Source organism: Ovis canadensis, chromosome 20 (genome assembly GCF_042477335.2).
Source record: "Ovis canadensis isolate MfBH-ARS-UI-01 breed Bighorn chromosome 20, ARS-UI_OviCan_v2, whole genome shotgun sequence".
NCBI classification, from domain to species: Eukaryota; Metazoa; Chordata; class Mammalia; order Artiodactyla; family Bovidae; genus Ovis; species Ovis canadensis.
Genome location: NC_091264.1, coordinates 25,587,137 through 25,613,132, shown reverse-complemented (window position 1 = coordinate 25,613,132; position 25,996 = coordinate 25,587,137). Strand labels below are relative to the sequence as shown.

General features: G+C 43.4%; 2 protein-coding genes across 8 annotated transcripts in view; one reads left to right on the top strand and one right to left on the bottom strand.

Moving 5' to 3' along the window:
• Positions 1 to 16,133, top strand: part of STK38 (serine/threonine kinase 38) — a 45,690-nt gene extending 29,557 nt beyond the window's left edge. For both annotated transcript variants that reach the window (XM_069563455.1, XM_069563456.1), the window contains exons 7-14: positions 650 to 804; positions 4,083 to 4,185; positions 5,521 to 5,582; positions 11,168 to 11,285; positions 12,262 to 12,385; positions 12,595 to 12,690; positions 13,621 to 13,715; positions 14,154 to 16,133. In XM_069563455.1, the coding sequence (XP_069419556.1) occupies positions 650 to 804; positions 4,083 to 4,185; positions 5,521 to 5,582; positions 11,168 to 11,285; positions 12,262 to 12,385; positions 12,595 to 12,690; positions 13,621 to 13,715; positions 14,154 to 14,284 (884 nt within the window). In that variant the 3' untranslated portion in view covers positions 14,285 to 16,133. The remainder of the gene's footprint in view (positions 1 to 649; positions 805 to 4,082; positions 4,186 to 5,520; positions 5,583 to 11,167; positions 11,286 to 12,261; positions 12,386 to 12,594; positions 12,691 to 13,620; positions 13,716 to 14,153) is intronic.
• Positions 16,134 to 19,881: 3,748 nt separating this feature from the next.
• KCTD20 (potassium channel tetramerization domain containing 20) overlaps positions 19,882 to 25,996 on the bottom strand; it is a 39,819-nt gene continuing 33,704 nt past the window's right edge. For all 6 annotated transcript variants that reach the window (XM_069563461.1, XM_069563459.1, XM_069563457.1 and 3 more), the window contains 2 exons: positions 24,716 to 24,826; positions 19,882 to 23,423 (listed from right to left, as the gene is read on the bottom strand). In XM_069563461.1, the coding sequence (XP_069419562.1) occupies positions 23,131 to 23,423; positions 24,716 to 24,826 (404 nt within the window). In that variant the 3' untranslated portion in view covers positions 19,882 to 23,130. The remainder of the gene's footprint in view (positions 23,424 to 24,715; positions 24,827 to 25,996) is intronic.

Here is a 25,996-nt window from a genome sequence, read left to right as displayed (position 1 = left end):
CCTGATAGCTCAGTTGGTAAAGAATCCACCTGCAATGCAGGAGACCCCGGTTCGATTTCTGGGTCAGGAAGATCTGCTGGAGAAGGTATAGGCTACCCATTCCAGTATTCTGGCCTAGAGAATTCAGTCCCTATACAGTCCATGGGATCGCAAAGAGTCGGACATGACTGAGTGACTTTCATTTCACTCAGCCTGTCTAATAATGGCAGTACAGCCATTCTTAGAATGTGGTAACGCCTCAGAGAAGTTTGTAGGTATTGTGCCAAGTGAAAAGTAAAGTAGCTCTTTCCCCAGTCCAAAAAATTGTCTTAATCCAATTTATTGATTGATTGGTTTATTATTTTAGTGTGGGAGAAATTTCCTTTCTTCACAGTAAAGTGGGAATCACTGCTCAGGGGTCAGCATCAGTTAGCTTAGTGAAAGTGTTTTGCCATCCGTGGCTGTGAATTTTATCTTTTAAGTGTTAGAAACTGCTTACCATTTCTGCTCATGTCAGGCATTTCCGCCCATAGTAGGTCATCTCTGGGACACAGCAGAGGCCTGTTTAGCACTGCCTTATGGTGGCAGGTAGGAAGGACATATTTGAAAACTGGGTGTTACTCATACTGTTTTGTGTGTTTGTGTGTACTTTGTATCTTCTTGTTTCCAGGGGACATGATGACCCTGTTGATGAAGAAAGACACGCTGACGGAAGAGGAGACTCAGTTTTATATAGCAGAAACAGTGTTAGCCATAGACTCTATTCACCAGCTTGGATTCATCCACAGAGACATCAAACCAGACAACCTTCTCCTGGACAGCAAGGTACTGTGAGGGGTGCAGGCTGACCAGTGTGTCTTTATCTGTCTGAGCAGCCTCTGCCTTAACCCCTGCCTGACTTGTCGTAATCACAGTAGGGGAGCTGTGAGCGCCCTGGTTCTATTTTCTTCTTCTTTTTTTTAAAGGTAAGAAAGGCTTATGAATTCCATAATTTGATTGAATTTTCCTCTTAAAGAACATTTTGAAAAATTATTAAGCATAAAATTAAGTTGTTTTGTAATGAAGCCAAAGATGGTCATCTTCTCATATGGTTAACTACACTAGCGCATCCCCTGTCAAGAACCCCTCTGTTGAGGATCCCAGCCTAGAACTAGGAAGTACGGCGACAGCAACAGTAATCTGTCACAAAGCTCCGCTTCCAAACCTGTGCCTCGTGCGTAAAGCAGAGTCCTGCTCAGCCTCTGCGATGGCCTCTCTGTAGTTATCTTTAGACATGCGCATGAACTGAGTTGCCTGATTCTTAAACACGTCGGAAGAGAATCCCTGTGCTGCTGTGTTGTTGATGCTGCTTGACAAGTTCCTCCACCTTCTGGACCTCACTCATCTATGAAGTGAATATATTGATTGGGAAACGCTCCAAAGTCCCTTCCAGCTTTAAAATTCTAGATTGTTGTGTTCTGGTACATAGAATTGTTGTCTAGATTGAATTCTTCTAAGTAGGAAAGTAAATTTAATTCATAGGGTATTTTCCTTTCTTACTGTCTTTTGGTAACAGTCTTTGGAAAAAATCTGAAGTTTTAGTCTACTTCCTTTGAAAACTTTAATGTCTCTGTTTCGAGAGAGTAGGAGATTTGTCCAATAATTTCTTCTGGTTAATAGTTTTTTTCTTCATTATAATAATATACAAACATAGTGGAAAATTTGAATAATACAGAGAGCTATAAAGAAGAAAAATGTAATGTCATTGTTCAAAATATTTTCTTATTTTTTATCTAAATAAATAAAGTACTTTTGGCCGTGCTGGGTGTCTGTTCGGTGCTCGGGCTTTCTCTCGTTGCAGCAAGTGGAGTCTGTTCACCACTTGGGGTGTGGGGCTTCTCCCTGTGGTGGCTTCTCTTGCGGGGCACAGGCTCCATGGGGCAGACTTCAGCAGCTGCAGCATGCAGGCCTAGCAGTTGTGGCGCACAGGCTTAGCTGCCCTGTGACGTGTGGACCCTTCCCCGGCCAGGGATTGAACTCGTGTCCCCTATGTGAGTAGGCAGACTCTTAACCACTGGACCACAAGGGAGTCCTAGTAACAACTATTTCAGTATAATAGCTTCAGTAGCTTTCTCTTTATGTCAGTTTATGTACAGTTAGCATCCTCGAAGTAAATAGCTTGATATTCTGCTTTTAAAATGGTAACGTGTATGAGATTATTCTTCTGTCCTTAAGTTCAGATATATTTTAATAAAGTAGTAGATCTACTCTGTGTTGTCTTGGGTTCAGATGCCTTGGTCCAGTACCCAGTGCCTTAGTGCTGGCTTCATTGTAGGCTAAGTCTGTGTTCATCGCCAGCAAACATACTGAAGACCAAGAGCTGGGGACTTAGTCTAGCTGAGGAGGACTGGCAACACCTGTTTGGTGCAGACATGCTCTCTACAATATGCCAGCCCAGACTTGTAGAGGAGGGCTCATTTATGTGTTTAGCCATATCGGTTGTAAAAGTGAAAATGTAGATTGAGTTCCTGCTGTATACTGAGAAGTGCTACAGAGTTCTCTGAAAATCTAGGTTTGAACAGCATTTGCTCCAGGCACTGTTTTTTAAGACTCTTCTGGAGTTGTCTAGGTAAAACATGCAATTAAAACTGTGAAACACTTCCTTGGCTTGTAGAACAGGTTATTTGCAAATCTGAAAGGGAAGTAGCAGGTTAGTAGGCTCAAAGCCATCTTTGGTAGTTTACTTTTTATGCTTGTGCCTGTGTGTGTGCACACAGAGCCAAACCTAATGAAATTGAAGAAACCAAAACAGCACAGAAAGCTACTCTTGAGCAAGGCTTCTGTAGGCTTGTGCCCTGGGATGTTTGTATGTTAGGGACCAAAGGCCACAGATGGGGAAGCCGCCAGGGCTCAGTCCTTGGCCACATCACTTCTGATTGTGTGACCTTGAGCAGTGTAGAGTTGCTCCCAGCAGCGAGAGTTGCTCCCCTAGTTTCGGTTTTACCTCCTTATCTACCTAAACTTTTGGTAGGTGGACATTTGGTCCTGACTGTGGCCATTTGGTTCATGACAGAAGTTCCTTGAAATCTGGTCCAATCCAAAACATCCATTTTAGACAGAACTAAATACCAAGGACTTTTTGGTATGGACCAAATGTCTTGCAATGCAAAATCTCACCACGCCTAGAACACCCTCTTCTACCTTAGAGAACCAGGGAAGGAGCCTTACAAGCCTTAATTCTCACCATTTGTGCCAGGAAGATACCATGATTCGCATTTTCCAGATGAAATAAGGGGTTGGAGAGGTTAAATAATCCTGGTCTGGAGAGAAAGAGCTTTGACTACTGGCTTTGGTGCTGCCATTTCACCAGCAAGTTGTTTAATGACTCTGAGTCTATGAAAGGTGGCTTGAGAATTATAAATGAGACAACAAATGTGAAGGCATGGTGCCTGGCTCATAGGAGGTGTGAGGAGCATGGTGAAGGCAGAGACTTAGGATTGGAAACCAGTACGGCAACACTTACCAAGAACTGTACAGTGAAGTCGGTTCCCTTTGTCTTTGGAACAGTTTACTCCTTGGAATTTATCCCAATGAAATAATTCAAGTGGAGAAAAAGCTATGTGAATAAAGACTTGCTCAAACAGCCTTCTATAAAGACCATCCTCTGTATCCTGCCTGACTAGGTTGGGAACACGGGCCCTCTCTGGCAGGGGAATGCTTATTGTAATCCACGTAACTTGAGATTGGATTAAGTAGCATTGTGGGGATAGGCAGACAGTGATATACTGAGTCATTTGAATATTATATAGACGTTAAAAACAATTTTGAAGAAACAGAATATTGATGTAGTTTAAGAGGTAAAATTAGATGCTGTGGATACACCCCAAACATATAATATTTGTATAATAGGATTTGGAGTAATCTTTTATTCGTTTGCTAGTATATATTTCTCCCCATAATCAAAGCAGCAGCAGCAACCTTTGGTTGTGGAGTCGTAATGGGTAACGCACGGAGCTGGAGAGGATAACGTTCTCTTCCACAAGATGCACGGAGCTGGAGAAGATAACATTCTCTTCTGCATCCATGAATGTTCATCTGTTCTTTCCCTTGTTTCTTCTCCATAGGGCCATGTGAAGCTTTCTGACTTTGGGCTTTGCACAGGACTGAAAAAAGCACATAGGACAGAATTTTATAGGAATCTGAACCACAGCCTCCCCAGTGATTTCAGTAAGTGTTACTAGTGATGGTAGCCTTTTTATCCCTGGAAGAGCTATTCCCCCTGGTAACCAGAATATGCAGGATGGAGTAGGAGATTCTCACAGTTCAAGTCTTTTGAGAATAAAAATACCTTCCCAGGTTTGCCTGTGATTTGTACTGTGTGGTGAGAGAAGATGAAGGCCACCAAATGTGTTAAGGCAGATGTCCCAACAAGCATTCTTTGGAGCTATCTGGAGAAGGTTACAAGGGATGAACAAGGAGCAGGCAAACAAAAATAGCAGAGGAAAAAATCCTGGGAACAACTCCAGGTTAGATTTGCCACCGGCTTCTTTCTGTCACGGCAGAAAGGAGCTTGCAAGTTACTTTCACTCTGCCAGACTGTTTAAAAGTGAAAGGGTTAGTCGCTCAGTCCTGTCCAACTCTCTGTGACCCCATGGATTGTAGCCTACCAGGCTTCTCCGTTCATGGACTTCTCCAGACGAGAATACTGGAGTGGGTTGCCATTCCCTTCTTCAGGAGATCTTCCCGACCCGGGGATCAAACCCAGGTCTCCTGCATTGCAGGCAGATTCTTTACCAGCTGAGCCACCAGGGAAGCCCCACACCACTGAAACTGTGTAGTAAAATTACAGTTCATCCTTGGGAAGCTATGTCTGTAGTGTATAATATATACAGAAGTCTCTGATTATGTAAGAGTTACTACTCTTGGAAATTTGATAGTAATTTGAAAAGTTGTGCATGTTTTAGGTCCACTTTGGGACCTTCGCCTCTCTCTGATGAGACTGAATTCCCTGTGATTCTGATTCAGTTCCCTGTAATTCTGTTTAAGGCCTGTCCTCCTCTCTGGTCATATTATCTCCAGGGAAGTGTGGCTTACAACTTTCTGCATGATATTTTGAATTAATGCTTTAGCGCCTCTGGGGCTTACGGATTTGCTGGGAAATGTATCATGCAGAGGAGAAAGCAATGGCACCCCACTCCAGTACTCTTGCCTGGAAAATCCTATGGACAGAGGAGCCTGGTGGGCTGTGGTCCATGGGGTCGCTAAGAGTCGGACACGACTGAGCGACTTCACTTTCATGCACTGGAGAAGGAAATGGCAACCCACTCCACTGTTCTTGCCTGGAGAATCCCAGGGACGAGGGAGCCTGGTGGGCTGCCGTCTGTGGGGTCGCAGAGTCGGACACGACGGAAGTGACGTAGCAGCAGCAGTATCATGCAGAGTTCTTGGTGTGTGGGGAGGAAAAGCGAGACTTGAGGGTCTCCTGTGGCTTGAACCAGAGCCTAAAAAAGTAGTAAACATTGCTGAACTTTGCTTATTAGAACTTGTTTTCTCTACTTTTAGCTTTTCAGAACATGAACTCCAAAAGGAAAGCAGAAACCTGGAAAAGAAATAGACGTCAGCTAGTAAGTAATATCTGTGGCTTCTTAAATGCTACAAACCAAGTATGAACCAGTTTAGAAATATGCACAGAAATTTGCATTTGATAAATGTTTGCAGCTTACCTATTCCTTGTTTTAAATTACCTTCAGGGAGGCCTGTCACACTGGTAGCACCAAAAGTTGTATTTTGAAGGAGGGCAGATATAAAATGAGGTTGTTTTGGTCGTGACATTTTCAGTGGATGACCTCATTCTGACCTTTTACATTGGTGACAGCTGCTTTCCTTCCTCTTCTGTCTTTTCCTTCTGTTTATGGTGGTAAAGGTTATATTTGAGGTGGAGTTCTCTCAAACTGAAACTAAGTACAAAAATACCTACCCAGAACCTCAAGGCTGTGGTTCTCAAGCGTGTGATTCACTTAGTCAGTTCGCCTGCCCCACCCTTTCCTATGTTATGGCAGAAAAAAGAACTTGGTGATTAAAAATTGGAGAGAAATTTAAGGGAAATGCTTATTTTAATAATTCATGTATATACACACAAAATTATGCCCCATAAGCTTAAAAGTAAATAACATTATTGCATTACCTCAGTAACATGGTGGAACTTATTTAAATAGTGCAAATTTACCAGTGAAATGTTCTGTCTAGGCAAACTTTTATTCTGATTCATTGGTTCATAAATTAAAATGCACATATCCCAGTGTCTAGTTATGGAAAATTATTGACCAGATGTAGTAGGAATGTATATCCCTACATATTAGGCTTTGCAAGAAACCCAATAGCAAATTGAAAATAGTAAAGCTAAATTGGCAGTGGGTCATTAGAAAATAAGAATGGCAAGGACGGGAAACTGTGACTAACTTGGAATGATGATCATGTTTGTGTATTTCTAGAAATAGTGGCATTTCTGCTTATTGGTGTACACAGTTGTAACTTGGCAGGTGTGCCAAATACTGTGTTTTGGCTAGAGTCCTTACTAAAACACTGAATTAGGGTTCTCTGTGGTATTTCTAATAATTCATTTAATAGGTTGCTAGTAAGTACCTATTAGTCATATGTGAAGGTTGGAAGCCTTAGGATTAAGAAAGAATCAAAGGAAAGGCTTGCATTTTTTGGATTCATTTGAGTTCCATTTAAGACCATGTTTTGAATCTTATGATGTTTTTGTTAAACCTGGGCCCTGGGAGAGGCATTAACCTAAACCAAACATTTTTGGAAATGTAGTGAATGAGATTAATCTTTGATATCTTTTCTAACATTAATTTGGGGATATTAAAGTTTGGTATACCTAACCACATCATAGCCTTCTTAGGAATTCTGATACTCTTCAAATGTTTAAATTTTATAGGTGGTTGAAGCACCGTTTACATAGGTTGTTAAGGATTAGGGAACATTGGGAACAAATCTTTTCAGATGCTTCTGTTTTCTGTCACAGAGCGGTAGATCTTTGCCTTGGCTGCTCACCAGAATCACCTGGGAAACTTAAGAACATACTGATGTCTGGTCTGGGTCCCACCCCAGGAGATTGTGATGCAGTTGGTTTGGGGTATATAGTCTGGGTACCTGGTTTTTTAAAAGGGCTCTGGGTGATTCTGCTGTGCAGTCAAAGTTGAGACCCTCTACCTAAGAAACTGTTTCTTAGACAGTAGCTCCTCCATTACTGGGAGACTCACATTTATCTGTGTTTTGGAAGGTAACAAAAGGTAAGGAATCTTTTGTGATTTAAAAAAAAATTTTTTAAAGCAAACTAAGATTTAATCTTTGGCCACTTTTATTTAGGGGGTAATTAATCTTAAATACCTTAAATTATCCTCATACTCTGAGAAGCTTTATGCTCTTTGACATAAACCAGAGAGTCATGTCAAACTTACTAGGAATGCCTTATAGGTCTATAAGGAAGGAGGTTCCACAAGTTCTACATTTGGAGTTAAATGACCTTTAATATTTACTATTTTTTAATTTGAATAAACTTAGGTTCTCATGCTCTGGTTAAGGTTCTTGCCTTTTTATCTACAGTAGAAGTGGTCATCCTCGTATTACCTCCTTTGATAACTTGGAAATAAAGCTGCCTTTAGTCAGTCTTCAAAAGGTCATTTAACCCTGTGCTTTTGAATCACCTTTCGTAAGTGATTCCATTCTGCTAGTGGAAGGTTAATAGAAGTTAATGCTTAGTAGGGTAAGCCTAGCACATGTAGTTGTTCACCCAGCCTGTTACTTTTCAGTCTGTTGAAAATCACAGAAGACAAGTGGAGGGTTTACCTTCATCTTTGGCTGCTTAAATTCCATTCTAATATTTGTAGTGCCAGCATGGTCCTGGGTGATTGTTAGACCAGTAACCGATCAGGACATAGGTATGAGTGAAAGTCGCTCAGTCGTGTCCATACAGTCCATGGAATTCTCCAGGTCAGAATACTGGAGTGGGTAGCCTTTCCCTTCTCCAGGGGCTCTTCCCAACCCAGGGATCAAACCCAGGGCTCCTGTATTGCAGGCGGATTCTTTACCAACTCAGCCACAAGGTATGAGTCAACCTTTATTTATTTATTAAACGGAGGTAAAAGTTGAAGAACATCTATGTGTCTAACCTTTGTCAGTTAATTTGTTTAAAGTGTAAAATTTACAGAAGTGATTAAGAAAGAAATTAAATTGCTATTTCCCCTAAAATGCTAAATGAAATAGTAAGTTGCAACACATCTGAAATTACTCTTAACAATGAACAAAACTTTTTAGCACAGCCTCAGTTGACACTGTAAACAACACTCAGACAACAAAAGGAAAAAAAAAAGTACAGATTTGAGGTATTCAGAGCTTGAAGTTGGAGGACATGTCAGGTCAGCTTGGAAAACAGAGGTTTGGGAAGAGGGTGGTCCCTGATTACCTGTACTTACCAGGTGGCGCAGGATGCGTGGGCTCCCAAGGAGGGGCTCTGGCTCCCAGGTGAGAACGCTACAGCAGTTTGGAACCTGCTGTTGCCTGCATCCTGTAACTCCAGGATTTTTTTTATACCTTAGTATCTTGAAGTTCCTTTTTTTGTAGCAAGAGATCTCAGTTTTATAATGGAAATCTTCGGACAAATAGGATTTACTTAACATCCAGCTTTGCTGGAATATATTTAGACTAATTTGATGGGTTTCTATAGTTTCTTAACTTTTATAATGAGAATTAAAATATTAATGCTTCTTGGGGAAAGCCCAATCCATATTTCAAACTTGAAAGATAAAAAAAGTGGCATTTATGTTATTTAACATGGATATTTGAAAGAAAACAATGTACAGTTATTCATATGGAAAAAATGAATTCCTACCTTACAATATACATAAAAAAATTATAGATGGAAAATAAAACTTTACAAATTTTAGAAGAAAATACAAGGCAATATGTGTATGACTTCAGTAAGGAAGAGTTTCTTAAATAACATACTGAGAAATAATGCAGATAATTAAGAAGTACAAATTGTGAAGGAATACTTAGTGTATTTTACTACTTTAAAGAAAAATAATTTATATATTGAAAAATATAAGCAAAATAAGAGGCAAGCCACATGGTCCATCTCCTTTGGAATTATCTTCCAGTTCATGTGCGTACCTACCCTTAGTCAGATGCCCTGGAGAAACTCTTGCACCTCTGAACCAGGAGATATCTATAAGAATGTTTTATTGCATATTCATAATAGCAGAAAACTGGAAATAACCCAGTGTCCATCAACAGGAAAATGGTTGCATTCTGGAATAGAATATTGTTTAGCAGTGAAAATAATTGAACAACGGCCACATGTGACATCATGGATCAAATTTAAAAACAAAACAGAGGAAAAATCAAGTAGCAAGCAGAGGATTGCATGTAGGATGATACCATTTTTACAAAGCTCAAAAACAAAACTAAGATCTCAGTTGGAGAGACTCGTGGCAAAATTACTTTTTAAAATCAGAGGAATGGAATTCCGTGTCGGTTCAGTGGTTAGGATTCTGAGCTTTCACTGCCAGGCTCAGAGTTCAGTCCCTGGTCGGGGAACTAAGATTCCACAAACTGTGAGGCCAAAAAAGGTTTGTTTGTTTGTTTGTTTGTTTGTTTAAGTTAAAAAAGAATTCCAGTGAGTCAATGATAAAAGGTGATGCAACTGGAAAAAAAGCTAATAGTCAAAGGATCTGAACAATAATTCACCGAAAAAAAAAGAAAACTGAATGTCTGATTAACAGATGAATATTCACTCAGCCTTACTAGAGATCTTGCAAATGAAAACAGCAAGATCCTATTTCATATTCATCAGACTGGTAAAAATTGAAGAGTCTGGCAAAGCCAAGTGTGGGTGAAAGTGGATCGCCAAGAGCTATCCCCACGGGGCATGTTTAAAGAGGAGGACAACTTGTCCACTTTGGAGGACAACTGGAAGATGTCTCATTGAGTTGAAGATGCTCATAATGGAAGGCCCAGCAATACTCCCAGTGCCCAGGAGGTGTTACAAGAATGTTTATTCAGGTGTTACTTGTTAGAGTGAAACACTGGAAGCAGCATAAGTGTCCATTTACAGAAGAATGGATAAAAACCATTGTGTCACTTGTATAATGTCACAGCAGTGTACAGCAGCGAAATGGGTGAACTAAGAGCTACATGAATAAATCTCAGTCATAATGTGGAAGAAAAAAAGCAAGTTGTAGTATTGTAGAATAATACAGCACAGTATGAAACCCTTTACTAAGAGTTGAAATATGCAAGGAGTAATATGTCATTTATGCAAATTTCTATACAGTCCTAACACAGCAACGTCAGATTGTTATGACTTCAGTGAAGAGGGAAGGAGTCTCACTTTTCTCATTTACATAGTTTCTTTTAAAAAGACAAATGACCTGAGAGAAAAATATCACAGGTTATTAACTTTTCTTTAATATAGGTAATGGGTACATGGATGTTGTATTGTCTGTGCTTTTTTTTTCTACATGTTTGCACTGTTTCATAATATTTTTTAAAACACCACACAGCTGGGGCTTTTAACTTTACAAGTTGTATAATGTGTAAAGCACTTAGATCTGAGCTTTCACCACTGGTAAGCTCTCAAACGCTGAGCACAGGAAGCCTGTGACTGGGCTTCGCCTGGTATTGCAGTCCTGGTGTAAGAGAGTAGATTATTTGAATTTAGAAAATAACCACCTAAGAACTATTACATGCATGTTTCAGTTTGGTAAGTAGATATTTGTAAACTTTTGACCAATAGTTTGTAACTTTACCTTTAATTTCCAAACGGGGGTCTACTGCCTGACTAGTTCTGAGGCCTTAGGCAAAGCTGTTTTGGGCGTCAGAGTTTTATCTAGAGTCCTCGCTGCTGAGTTTTGTCATAGGCTCATAAGCATAGAAGGATCAGAGCCTGGCATACACTGGGCACTCAGTCTATTACGGTACTGTTACACCTGGCAGATACCTTTGACCTCTGCCTCTGAGTGAATGGCCTCTCACTTCACTGACAAGGCTTTATTTTCATTTTGGAAGTGCTGTGGAGAGGTCTTCCTGCTTATGTAGTCTGTGGGGAGCTCCAGGTGGTCTCCAGCCTCTGGTCTCTAGGACAGAACTCTGGGCGTCCGCCTTCCTGCCAGGCCTCCCTGACCTGTGGTGCGTGTTTCAGGCCTTCTCCACAGTAGGCACTCCTGACTACATTGCTCCTGAGGTGTTCATGCAGACCGGGTACAACAAGCTCTGTGACTGGTGGTCGCTGGGGGTGATCATGTATGAAATGCTCATTGGTAAGTCGCGTGCTTTCAGGGAACTTTTTCTGTGGGGTCAGGAAGGAGCCGTGCCTTGATAAGACTGTTTCAGTTGGGGCATCTAAGTGAGCACTTCTCCCCCCATGTCTTTCACTGTGAAGTTTCCTGGGTGGAGAACGCTGGGTCATCAAATGAATCCCACAGTACTTGGGCTCACGGGCACCCTGTCGTGGCTTTGCTCATCATTGATCATGGTTTTCTCTGACTTTTCCATCCTCTCCATCTGGCAGCTCTTTCATTCGCTGGCATTTATTAAACACCCACTGTATTCAGAGAGCCTTCACTGGGCAGTATTAGAAGCACTCTTACTAGCTGTCCCCGTTCTCTCTCAAAGCCTTCAAAGCATGGACCGCTCTGACCTCTCTCCCTCTTGCTTGGTGTATCTGTGTATTTAGGGGATGCGTCTGGGGGGTTACCATACGCCTGACCACTAGGAGAGCCCTGGCCGTGGTGGCCCAGAGCGAGTCCGTGGGAAAGACGGTGTGGCAGCGTCTGGCTGCTGTCTTCGGAGCGTGGGATGGGTGCCTGTGGAGGCAGATGTGATCCGTGCGGGGGGCAGGTGGAGTGACACGCTGTGACTGCCCTCTCCCCTGCAGTTCTCAGGCGTGGGGTCACTTTTCCCAAATAAGGATGTTCCTGGAAGGGGTTGTTTCTTAGTGCCGCATCCTTTCTTTTCCAGGGAGCCCCGTGTCCACAGCTCGGCTTCTGTCCTTCCTCTTGAGCCCCAGCTAGTAGCTGGCTCCCAAGTGGTATCAGAAGCACAACTTCACTTTGGATTTGGGGGGAAATGAACAATTGGTTTAGTTGTTTTCTGGGATGAGTGGGAATCCTGTCCATGTCACATAGGAAAGGACATATAGGATCATTAAAATCCTATTAGAATCAAGTGGAATAATCTCACTCAGATTCAAGAGTTCTGGGATGTGAAGGCTCCGAAGTTCCCTTTTCATTACAGGCTACCCACCTTTCTGTTCTGAGACCCCTCAAGAGACATATAAGAAGGTGATGAACTGGAAAGAAACTTTGATTTTTCCTCCAGAAGTGCCTATTTCTGACAAAGCCAAGGATCTAATTTTGAGGTATCAGAGAACATTTCCCCTGTCCCCCACCTAGGCCTTTTGAGATGAATGAATCCTTTTTTTTTTTTTTTTTTAGAAATTTCATCATTTCTTAGGTCTGCCCTCTGCTTCCTCCCATTTCTCTCTTTTTTTTAAAAAAGGGAGAGGTTATTCCTTTTCTTTTTCTGAGGAGACTGCTTGAGGTGTGCTGAAAGGCCTCTCTTTTCCAGATTCTGCTGTGAATGGGAACATAGAATTGGAGCCCCTGGAGTTGAGGAAATCAAAAATAATTCTTTTTTTGAAGGTGTTGACTGGGAACACATCAGGTATATCCATATAAAAGCTTTCAGGACAATTTGAGTCTATAGTTTGCTTAATACTAATTTAGAAGCCATTACTGGCATGCCAAGTTTGGGAAGAGAGCTTCTTAGAAATTCAGGGTCTTGTTCTGATTTTCATTCCTGTTAAGGATTGGGAGTTGGGACTTCCTGTTGGCCATGTGCCACAGGATTTGTTTAAGCCAGCAGTTGTTTCCAAAGAGAAACACCTTTGGATTCCATGGTGAAAGGACTGCCTGAGCATCGTGTTTCACTTGCTTTTTACCTCGGACACACCGGTCTCTCTAGTGTTGGGGGCCACCAGCCAGACAGTCTGTGCCCAGAGGTGGAGGCTGTTATTGGGGGGTAGAGAAGGAAGAGAGGAGTCGGGGGGAGGCAGGGGAGCACGAAATTGTCGTGGGGGGTGGGTCGTAGAGCGCTGTCGGTGTTCTGCCCGCACCGCTGTAGCCAGCATTCCCTGGTTGCTAGCCCGGGAACTGTATCTGTTGTGTCTGTTTCATAATTGTCCCTAATCGGCATGCTTGTGATTTTTGCCTTTGCCCTTTAGCCTCTCTACTCGGTGGCACTTCTGGCAGAAGAGGGCAGAGCCCTGCACGAAGGGACGTGTAGAGGCTGGGTTCCCCTTTGCAGCAGACAGGGCAGGCTGTCAGGAGCATGCTTTGAATTTTAATTTCACCTTATTTTTCTTGCCTTTCTTCCTAGCTATAGATAATTGTTATATTTTTTCATCACAATTTTGTTTGGATTTAGCCAGCTAATGTGGTTGTCAGTGGTCACAGCTTTTCAAAGGAAATAAAGGCTGCCTGTCAGTGGACAGTGTTTCCCTGTCAGTCAGATCAGGCGTCTTTCCCGGACTTGTTAGTTGTGACCCATATGATTACTAACCATAGTAATTTTTGGCATGTCTGTTCTTGGCAGAGAGAGACCTGCTGCAATATCTATTGAAATCAAAAGCATTGATGATACCTCAAACTTCGATGAGTTTCCAGAATCTGATATTCTTAAGCCAACAGGTAATACCTCCACCACCTCAGGCTGCCTTATCAGTGCATTATGTCCCCCAAATTTGGGTGTGATGTTTACAAATCAGGGCAGAGAACACGGAGAGGAACTTCAGTTCCTCAGGCTCTTTGTAAGTATATTTCCAGTGTTAATGCTGGGCAGCAAGTGAGACCTTGCCAAATGGAAAGTGAATACAAATGCCCACGTTTAGACAGCTCAACCACAAAGATTTACTCTCTTGTTTATTAAATTAAAGGTTAGGTAACCTGAAATGACAGAAGTGGGAAAATAAAACTTTAAAAATATTGTGAAAAATATGAGGTTCAAGGAACATAGGCAAGCAAATGGAGAAAATCTGCAGAATGTTCTCCAGAATGTCACGTCTTCATTACTGAGTAGTCCATCAGGGTGAGGCTGTGAATCAACTCTCACATCTGTTTCTTTCCCAGTGGCAACAAGTAATCACCCTGAGACAGACTACAAGAACAAAGACTGGGTCTTCATCAATTACACCTACAAGCGCTTTGAAGGCCTGACTGCACGGGGGGCGATACCTTCCTACATGAAAGCAGCAAAATAGTTTTCCTTGGAAAGGGATCCTAAATCGAGCAGAGTTCTTTGTACAACATCATGGTTTTCTTCTCACATACTCTTTTGAAAGAGTTTCCAGGAAGTTTATGGAACCCACCAACATGGTGAATGTGGTGATAGTAAGTGGATTCTCTTGCATAACATCTGATGACTGGTGGAACAAAGACAACTGTTTCTACTATGCTGGCCATGAACGGCTGTCCTGCTTCTTTAGAAGCATCATGAGCCAATCTGATGTTTTAAAAAAACCTCAAATTTTCCTAAGTTCATCAGAACGAAGGGGGAGAAACAGCCATCATCCAACTTTGAGACTGTAACATAAACTTATTATCAGCCAGTTCTGGGTTTCTGTGACATGCTTCCTGTCAAGCCCACCAAGTATTTTTTTTATGGCTAAAAGTTCATAGTACTAAAGGAAATAAAGCAATAAAGAGCGTCGGCAGCCAGCGTTCTGGCTGAAGAAAATGACCCGCCATTCTGAATGGGTGGTTATGGTGGTTTCTCCCCAGACCTCAGCCTCTGGCAAGTGGCTTTTTATAGCCTCCAATCATGGTGCACTTTATTTATGGTACTAGGATAAAGACTCAGTCCATTTTGATTCATTTGCTCCTGCCCATCTAAAATATTCCTGCTGCTTTTCTGAGTGTTGATGGAGGAGGCCACCTTGATCCATCGTTGCTCTTAGAAGGCCCAAAGGCTGCTGGGCATCACCAAGGAGTCTCAGATTGTGTGGAAAATCCTTACCTTCTCTTCACAACTGTATCAGAAAATCCCTTTGGATATTGTCACGGACCAGCAGTACTCACAAGTGCTGCCAACAGAACCTTAGCTCCTTCCTGGGAACACAGCAGGTGGCCGGGAACCCTCTTGGCTAAGGTGCTGCTCCTGTTGTGTCTCCAGGACCTCCTGGAGCGGTGAGGGAACCAGCCCTGTACACAGTGCAGGGCCAGCCTGCAGATGCTTGTACAGCTCACGCCTCAGTCCCTGGTGCGACCGTATTTGTATTCTCACTGTTTTTCCTCTCCCAACTTTAAGTAACCATTTTGCCTTGGAATCATTACAAATTTTTCCTTTGCAGATGCCTTCCTGGGGGATGGTCCTCTCCACCCTAAAGGGTCACCTGCAGGCCTGGGCTGACCAGGCCTCTCTGCTGGGGTGTTGGTCTCTGAAGAGAGACCCTCTGAATTTTAGCACGAAGTGCCTTTTCTTTCACAGCTGCCACCACCTTTAGAGAACTTTAGCTGCATCAGAAAAATGTGGAGGCTCCATATTAATGCATTATTGCTTTAAAAAATTTTGATGACTCTTAAAGCGTCATTTGTACCTATGTGATAACTTTGCATATTGCAGAGTGTCGTGGCCAAGTCACAACTGGGAAACTGCTTCCTGCCAGTCTTGAGGTTATAAACATCAGCTATGAAAGGAAAGTATGTCCTAGCTTAGCCATTCAGGAAAAAAAAAGTAGTATCAAAGTAACAGTAGTAAGTGAAACTGCTTTGGGTTTTAATGACTTAAGAGAAAGGAAAAAGAATTTTAGGGAAATATTAACTCTGGATGAAGATCATGTGTTTGCCCCTTATTCTTTCATTCATGGTTTGCTGGTGAAAAGGAAGTGAGAGTCTTTTGTGTAACTATGTAGTTTCTTTGGATTACCAAATATTTGGGGCCTCGACCCCTGTGTGTTTTGCAAGAGTGTGTGGTAAGCATGGGTAATGAGAATAGGAGGGTGATTGTATGTTGGAAAGTGGCATGGGATGATTTTTCATGGGGGGGTGGGGGAATGCCCACATTTTAACTTCTAAACTTCTGAATAAACTGTGTGAAAACAGTTGTATAAATTTGTGTGTTTTAAAGCAAATGTGGCTTGTAATACCAAGAGGCAGAGTGCTGGTGGTTTCTTCTAAACCCCTTTGTCTGCAAAGCATTGCAACAGTGAACACCAACCTTAGGCAGAATGCTTTACTGTCTCGGGGAAGATGGGAGCCCGCCCTTCTGTCAGCCCCACGCCTCTGCTGCTTCTACCTGGCTCAGTCACAGGGCAGCGGGCGCCCCTGCAGTTCAGTGCAGCAAGTCCGAGGGGAGACCTGCTGACAGAAGTGCTGTCAGCTGGTGGGCCCTTCGTACAACTGTTTGAAGCTCAGCCCCATCTTTCCCACAAGCTGCCAAGATGGACACCTCAGCTCCTGATGTCCACCAGAGCAGGGCTCTGCTCGGGGCAAGTATGTGAGGAGCCTTCTCTGGGTCCCGGAAAGGAGCTTCGGGCAAAGACCAAGCAGGGTGGGAATCTGTTTAAATTCAGGCATCTGTTTAAATGCAGCCTAAACAGAATGTGTTGTCTTCCCATGGCTCATGAGTTTCAAGAAATGTCAGGAACCACTGTCTCTGGGTTCTGTCTCTTGGGGGGGGGGTGGCGGTTAGAAAATAACAGAACTTAACTGTACCATGTACTAAAGTGAAACTGAATACTGATGCCATTCAGTCTCCTTGGTTCGGGAGTACATCAGAATTGTCTTCAGTACCTATTTAAGAATTACTTTCAAAAGTAAGAGGCAAATTCCTTTGGGATTAATAGGCACTGAATAGCAGATGGCTAATTTTAGTGCTCCTCTATATAACATAAGAATCCTCTGCCACTGATTGCTAATACTCTGAATCATTTCCTTGGAAAATACATTTCCTGGATCACCTTCTGTTACTCTCTCCTGGGCCTCTGCGTGTTACCCAAATGGTGTTTTTAATTGAATGCAGAAAGGATTCAGTGAATGGTATTTTCCTTTCCTAGTTAGCAAACATTTCCCTGGAATCGTCTATCAAAGCCAACACTGACTTAAAAACAAGGCTCTATGATGCTTTTCAGGCATATTTTCAGAGATAAACATCTTGCTCACTTAAGCATCCATAAAATACAGAGTTCAATCCCAGGCACTCAAGGGAGCAGTAGGGAGCCCACTGTGGTTCTGAACCACAGATCAGTGTGAGGAAGGAGTTCCCAGCCAGCAAGTTGGCTTAACGGAATTGTGGCATCAACTATAAAGTTATTACTCTGTTAGTGTTGCTGTTAACAGGACTGTTAAGCCAACCCTGAGTTCCCGGGAAGGTTGAGGGCACTTCTTAGAGATGTTTACAACTAGCAGTGATTTAGCAGAGGGGAAAGTGCAGGCCAGTATGCTCCCCTGCAGTGACGGAGGCATGGAGCTTCGAATAAGTATTACTTTCTAAAGCACACTTCTCAGTGTTACTCCATTTCCCTCTTGCTTCTGGCTTCTTCCTTGTATGAAATGTGTTAGGATTAGTTGCCCCACGTGCAAACATGCTACTAATTTTCTTAATCATTCCTCTGGTCACTGGTGTCCTAACTGCCGTGTCCACTGGCTCCTCCAGCCCCCATCTACCTGACCACTCTGCGGCACTCACTGCTGACTTAAAAACAACTGCCGCCCAAGTGCTGGGGTTCCTCAGAACAGTGCCTTCGCCTTTTCACTCCTGTGACTTCCCCCATACTGTGGCTTCAACTGCCATTTCTACGGCAAGATCTTCAAAATGACCATCCTGCCCAGAATATCTCCCCAGAACTCTAGATCCCACGTAACAAGTGCCTATCAGAAACTACCACCCGGAAGGCCTCTTACCAGCGCAGACTGTTTAGGGAGCTTCTCTTGCTTCCACCACCACCTTTCTAGCTCATTCTTCCTGCCGTCCAAGCCAGAAATTTCTTACACAACTCCCATCAGTGAACATGTATAATTCTTGGGCGTGCTCGTCCATCCTGCCAGTTTTCATCATTCCTTGCTGAATCCATCGTTGTGGTCTCTGCTGGCCTCTGTGTTCTTATTCCTTCCCGTTTCAAGTCTGTTGTTCTCCCTGCTGCCAAAGAAATTCTTTGAAATTCCAGATCTGGTCATGTCATTTTCCTGCATAAAACCCGTTGTTCACTCTTTGTGACCCCATGGATAGCAGTATGCCAGGCTCCCTGTCCATCACCAACTCCAGAGCTTGCTCAAACTCAGGTCCATCCAGTCAGTGATGCCATCCAACCGTCTCATCCTCTGTCATCCTCTTCTCCTCCTGCCTTCAATCTTTGCCAGCATCAGGGTCTTTTCCAATGAGTTGGCTTTTCGCATCAGGTGGCCAGAGTATTGGAGCTTCAGCTTCAGTCCTTCCACCAAATATTCAGGATTGATTCCTTTTAGGATTGACTGGTTTGATCTTGCAGTCCAAGGGGACTCTCAAGAGTCTTCTCCAACACCACAGTTCAAAACCACTAATTCTTCAGTGCTCAGCCTTCTTTATGGTCCACCTCTCACATCCATACATGACTACTGGAAAAACCATACAGACCTTTGTGGGCAAAGTAATGTCTCTGCTTTTCTTCCCAGGAGCATCTTTAAATTTCATGGCTGCAGTCACCATCTGCAGTGATTTTGAAGTCCAAGAAAATAGTCTGTCACTGATTCCATTGTTTCCCCATCTATTTGCCATGAAGTGGTGGGACCGGATACCATGGTTTAAGGTTTTTGAATGTTGAGTTTTAAGCCAGCTTTTTCACTTTCACCTTCATCGAAGAAGGCTCTTTAGTTCCTCTTCACTTTCTTCCTTCAGGGTGGTGTTATCTGCGTATCTGAGGTTATTGATAAAACCCTTAAGGCTCCCAATAGCTTATGCAGTGAGACCAAACACCTTGTCTGAGGCACAGGGGTCCTTCCTTACTCGCCTCATTTCGGCATGCCCCCCGTCCTCTTCCCTCATGACAGTAGGCAACTATTTCACCTTTGCATCTTTGATTATACAGTTGAACTGGTCTGGAATTCTTCCTTTTAGATTCATGGATCCAAAACCACTGTTTGTCTTTCACAGTTTGGTTCACGTGTCATGTATAGTCTTCTCGTGAACTCTCCTCTAATCCTCACAGTAAGAACTGGCTACTGTACCCTTTCGGGATTCCCAAGTGACCTCAACTATTTACGGATCTGTCTTCTCCATGCAATTATAAAAGCCCTCTAAAGGGAAGAATTGCGTCCTAGGCAGCGTGTCCCCATGATTAAGCAGTGTTTGGCCTTGAACATCCTCAACAGGCCATGTCTTCAGAGCATGTTCTTGACCTCTGTGCTGTTAAGGGCAGGCCTGCCAGGGAGGCCAGCTTGTTTAGCAGCCTTGAAGTTGTATCACCAATAAGCTCCCAGGCGAAGTGAGCAGAGGGAGTCCAGGAGGACCCGAGCAGAGGAGCGAGACGCCCACAGCAGTGCTTTCCAGGGACCCACCTTCTCACCTGCCTTTCACTCCTGCTGTGTTTCCTCACTTGCTCTAAACCAAAACTAGAACATAGAGAAATGAGCTGTCTGACCTTACTTTACATTTGGCTTTGTGGGGTCCCACTTAGTTGGATTTGAGGGTTCAAGAGGTCTCGAATGCAAGTTAACCAGACACTTAAGAAGGCAGACGGTTAGGGCTCTGGGACCTGGGAACCACAAGGAGCTGCAGGGCGGGGAGAGCACACATGCACTCCAGGTGAGCTCCCAGCGGCCGTGGCCGTGGAAAGGAAGAGACCCTCGCTGCCACTCTGCTAGAAACAGCAACAACAAAACAACATGGACACAAGTGGTAACATTTTATTATAGAAAAGCATCCCAAACGTGAGGGCTTCGTAAACACTGGGAGCTGAGCAAGTGCAACTTTAAACGTAAATACAAAATGAAGAGGCAAAACCTACGAGCCTTTTGCCTTAAAGAGGAAAGTCATGTTCTGCAGACAGTATCCCGCCAGAGCATGAACGCGGCTCCATCTCCCACCAAGGCCTCAGGTCTGCTTTCTGAACTATGCCCAGCTTAACAATTTCAAAATGATGGCAAGAAGTGGCACTGAGTGAATCACCAAGACTGACTCCTAACCTATTCGACTATTGTCAGTAAAGGCTCCCAGCATACTCTGGCTGTGTTTCCTCTGAGGAGGGTCAGCTGGAACACTATTCACCCTTCCTGGCTTATTCCACAGCGTTTCCACAGACCTGCATGCGTTAGGTTACCACACGGAATTCAGTTCCCAACAGCACCGGCTATTGCATACTGTGCAAGAAATCAAGCTGCTTTCTAGCGTCCTTGCCCTTTTTTCTGTCCTCCTTTTAATACCTTTTCTCCACTTTGGAGAAACCATTACGTCGTCTCAGACACATTTTAACACTGTCTCCATGCCTGCATCCAGTTGCTTAATGGCAACTGCTTCCTCATCAGCTATCTATGACCTGATGCACACACAGATTCAGATCCTAGACCTCAATTCAGGTTTATCTGCTTGCTGACGCAGATACCTCTGAATAAGACAGTCTGGGCAAAACCATTTTCTTATGAAAATGTTTCTGTACAAACAGCCTGGCTTTCTTATTTAGGCACTTAGGAAAAAAAACAGCAAACCTGAGTGCTACCTTTTTCATGAGAAACACCTCTTGCCCAGCTGGCCAGTAGCTGACTCCTGATGGGAGTGACTGTAACCCAGCTCTTGGCCCTGTGAGAACTGTGAGGTCCTACCACTGCGGAATGTCCTGGCCCCGGGGACAGCAGCTGTGGCTGAGAGGAGCCACCAAATTAGAGCGATGCTTCACTCCAGGCCAGAGGGGAGGAGCCGCCGAAGATATGCCTCTCCACCAGAGGGAGCCTGCAGGCCCAGCTTGCCCCCCAGCCACCAGTGCCTGGTGACGACACCACGCATTTCCAGCTCGCTCAAACCCCAAGCGCTGGGTCCAAAAGCATGTCAACCCAATTCTGGGGGGAAAAAAGACCTAGTTTTTGAAAGCCTGAGGAAGTTAAATTATTTACACAGAACAGAGTACAAGCCATACTTTCATACCTAGCATTGTACCTAAGCAAGGACTAATTGTGTTAGCTAAGACATATTTACCCCAAATGTTAATATATAAGCTATAAAACAGAAATGACACATACTACAGACTACACAAAAGTTTAACTCCAGTTTCCTTTGTGATGGCATGGAAGTCAACTGAAAAGTGTAAAGGAAGCACCATTAAACAATCTGGGCTGGTCAGCTACTCATGGGTGTAGTACCAGTAAGGTCAAAGCCAAACCTGACCTCAAATATGAGCCAGTTCTTTTCATAGAATTAAAACTACCCTCTGGGCTACAACACAACACTAACCCTCAATGGCAACCCTGGCCATCAGCCATACAAGTGTTCATCAGAGCAACTCGTAGGTTAGCTCAGTTTAACCCCTTGCTGCTAATTTCTCTGAATAAGAGCAGAGCATCCATGTGCCTTGGGACACTGGCCCTGGTCACATGCACAGAACACACACCTTAAGAACGCTCTTGTTCATCAAGCCTGGGAAGAGTAGCTGTCAGCACACTCCTGACTTTCCCTTTGGAGGACGGTGGCTAGGGCAGTCATAAAATGGTGCTGAGTAGCTTCCCTACAGTATCTTATGGAAATATGAGACACGGTATCATATGGAATTTAAGAAAACCAGGCCTGTTCTTGAAGAACTTGAAGGAAACTGTGTCCCTTCTTAAATGCTCAGGCTCGGTGACTGGAAGGCCAACCCCTACCACAAAATGGGAGCAAGTCTCAAGACGCGTCTGGCTGTAGACTCTGAAGCGAGCTCTGCTGTTCACAGCCATGGGGACATCAGTACAGACAGGAATGACCACGTGCTGTTAACACAGAGCCGACAGCACTGAGTTCACTAAGCTGGATTCCCTTCTGCCAGTTCTTCCTTTGGGGTTGACATTAGTACAGTCTTCTTACCTCGTGTGTAAGCAACTGACAGGCTATTTAAAAAATCAAAATACCCTGATACCTAAAATATTCCATAGTATGAAATGAACATACAATGAAAAATCCTACACTGGGACAGAGCCTAACCAGGTGACATTTCCCCACTCAGATCCACCCCTAGTCCTTCTTCCTGAGCTCTTACTGGTCTTTCTTTCTATTGAGAAACAGCACTTTTGGAAACTTACTGCTCACATCTTAAAAGCCTGTTACGCCATATCTGAGGTCTCCCAGACACACCCAGGGCAACATGTTAGCCTAGGGTGAAGACTACAGCTTCACACCAGATTCCAAGCCAGGAGAATCAAAGTGGCCTGATCTGGAGAGCTTCTTCAACTTGGGTTGTGAATTTTATTCCAAATGAATAATAATCTGTTTAGGCTCAAAAACCCTGCAGCTAAAAAGGTTTCATAAACACTGTTATGCATTATCCTTCCTGTCAAAGAATCCGTGAGGTTTTAGATTGTTCACTGCAATAATGAAAAACAAAAATGAATTGAAGCTCTTAAGAATTTCCTTTTGGACATTTTGCATAAGAGCCTATTTCTTCCCAGATGCAGCTGGGGCACAGATGCCACCAGGATGGTACCGTCACTAACCTCTAATGAGCATCCCATCAGTGTTTGCTTGTAGAAGGTACAGATTGTCTCCTTTTAAGTTTGGTCCCTTTGCTGCTAAGTAATTTGCCTGGCATAAAACAAGATAAACAGCCAAGAACAGAGTGGGAAGGACGAGAATGGCTTTGCTGAACATGGGGCAACGGGAGTCCTAACTTCCTTTTCTGCTTCTGCAGTTATGCAGACTTGGTGAACAGCACCAGACCCCAAATCTTCAAGTTTCCAGGGCTGCTGCAAAGCTGGTAGTTTAATTACCAGCGAGTGCTTTTTCATCCCCTGCTGGAGGCACAGGCTTACTGAAAAGGACGAAGATTAACTATGGGAGAAGAGGAAAGGACAGGGGAGAAGCATGTCTCCTGCTCAGTGAGACACACCAGGGGAGGACTGGCTGGGCATCCCACACAGAGACAAGGCCTGCAGAGGGACAGACCCACAGCCAGCCCTAATCCTGAAAGTCATTAGAAGCCATCTGAGAAAGTGGGGCGTTCAGCCGGTCAAGTTCATCCACTTGGGGTGGATGGTGCATTAATATTTCTTGGTCCTCCAAGACATCTTCTCCAGCAGCGACTAGATTTGTGAGGGACTTGCTTCTAACACACTGGAAATCCACATGGCGACTCTTCCCTTCTTCTTTTTCCCAGGACATCTGGATAAAGGGGCGCTGCACATAATTATAGATTACTTCCGACCGGCCGCCAGGTCTCCTCTTAATTTTTTCTTTACAGGTAGGATAACCTGAAACAGGGAAAAAAGGCCATCATAACCCCAGAAAATCGATCACTCGGGTTCCCATACTTCCTTCTTTCTAACTGCATCCGTTTCCTCCCAAATCTCAAGGCTGTGAAACCACAGGGAGGAGACCATGTTCTCCAGCCCCCGCTGCCCACAGCCCGCTGCCCTCCTGCCCAGGTTAGCAGGTCTCGTCCCTGAAAGGGAAGTAACAAAAAACTGTATTCCTTCTAATGGAGGGGGAGAAGCCTCTTACTAATTTCACAAGTCTTTCTTTTACTGGCTTCAACACTACAGGACACATCCTACGGTGACATGGCTACTGTGGCCCTCTAATTCTATTGCCTACAGGGCATCCCGTGTGAATAGGTAAGGAAATGTGAAATGTTTAAGCCTAAAGGAAAAACTGGGATGCTGCCCACAGTATCTAAAAGGCTGTCACACGGAAATGGGAGAAATCGTCTTCACCTTCGCAGACGAGAAGGAAGACGGAAGAGGGAGAAGGTCGCCTACTAACTGTGGAAGAATGTTCTTGTGTCTGATGGGCTACTCTGCGAAAGGGAGTGGCCCCTCTCCCTCTGTCCCTATGGTTATCAAAGAGATAAAGGAGGACGAAGTAGAAAGAGGTTTAATAGATGACCTCAAAAATCTCTTCCAACTTTAAGTTCCAACCTAAGTCAGACACAGTGACAGGTTCTGTGGGCAACACTGAGGCACTACAGCAGCAAAACGCAGGTGTCAAAAGACCCGCGGAGGGGAGACCAGGATGGTTTCCGCGCTCTCCCGAGAGTCAGTCTCCAGTACGCTTCCATGCAGATCGCAGGTTGGGAGCTACTGCTCAAACCATTTAAAGCAGTTCTGTCAATACACCCAGACATTCCTCAGAGGTTTGCAGGGAATAAAACGAGTCTCCCAGGTAGCTGTCAGAAGGACCCTTCCAGGTCCCAGAAAGGTCCTCAGCAGGACAGCTGACTAAACAAGACGACCCTCCCATGTGGCGAGCCCACGAGCCCTGCGTTTCCCTCCAGTGTCCTTCACCCTGACTGCTCTGTATCCTGAGGCAGTCAACTGGAACTTATTCCTACAGCTGCTTTAAAACATTTTCAATTGGAAATGAAAAGAAAATGTACAGGCAAAACAAAAACTGGAATTTGAAACTTGGGTAGGAATGTAGCCTCCATGTGCGTCTCTATTCTCTAGGCCCTCAGCAACCAGGTTTTAAGGACATAAGATATGGCCACAGATCCAGCTATACCCACAGGCCATGCAAGCTGGATACCGACGGGGTTGTTCTTTACCTTCAATTCCAATGCGAATGTTTTTCAGGCCCCGTTCCTTTAACACTGTTTTAGCAACATCCCGATTCTCAATGTATTTGAAAAATCTGTAGAGCTTAGAGCTATAAAGAACTGGAAAAGAAAAAGTAAGTCTGGGGTTAACCATGGAGTAAATACCTTTGTAAGAGAAAGGAGATGAGCTAACAGATTCAGACTAATGAATGACTTGAGCCCTGATGCCAAAAAATTCATATGGATCACAGAGTAAATGTTAAATGATAAATCAACCGTTAAAGAAACCATGTTAAGAAACTTTCGTAGTCCCAAGGTAGGGAAGACTTTCTGGATATGACATAAATTCATAAAGGGAAAACTAAAACATCTCTGCTTACCCCAAACCAAACAAAGCTAACAAGACAACGAACTGAGAAAAATACCCGCCACTCTTATTACAAAGGGCTAATTTCCTTGATATCTATAGAGTAGTCACAAAGAGAGCTTTTGCAAACCACTAAGTAAAAGACTAACAATCCAACTTTGTAATGGGCAAAAGGCATGATTACAGTTTACAGAAAAGGAAATTAAAACGGTTTTTTAAAAGATGTTCAGTCTCATTCATGGAATAAGAAATGCAAATTAAAACTCCAGCAAGATGCTGTTTTTCACCTACCAGAGTGGCAAATATAAAATTTCAGTAAAACTGTGTCTTGGTGAAAAATGGGAAATAAATTCATCATATACTGTTTTGTGAGTTATAAACTGGCTCAACCTTTAGAGAAGATAAAATTTGGCAAATTTTATTAAAATCATAAAAGCACAAAGGTTTTGACACAGAAATTCCATTTCTAGGGATATTATTCTACAGAGATATACATGTGTGAAAAGACTTTCTTTGAAAAGGTAATTCACTGGAGCATTAGCCATAATTTATAGCTTAAATGGTCATCAAAAGGGCTGGTTAAATCAATTATGGCAGTCATGCAATGGAATACTACTCAGCCATTAAAAAGATGGTGGAAGCTTTTAATGTAAGACATGATATAGAATAGCCTCTACAATATGGTATCATTTGGGGAAAAAAACAGGCACATAATTGCTTATGTATGTGCACTGAATAAATCTGGAAGAATATAAAAGAAACCGAAGAGGAAAACTAGGTAGATGCAGGTGTGGGAAGAAAACTTTTCGATGTATATCCTTTTGTATTTTCTGAACTTTGAATTACTACCAATTCAAAAGGATTTAAAAATGAAACAGAAATGACAGCACCACTTAACAGCGGCCTCAGTGCTGACCCAGCAG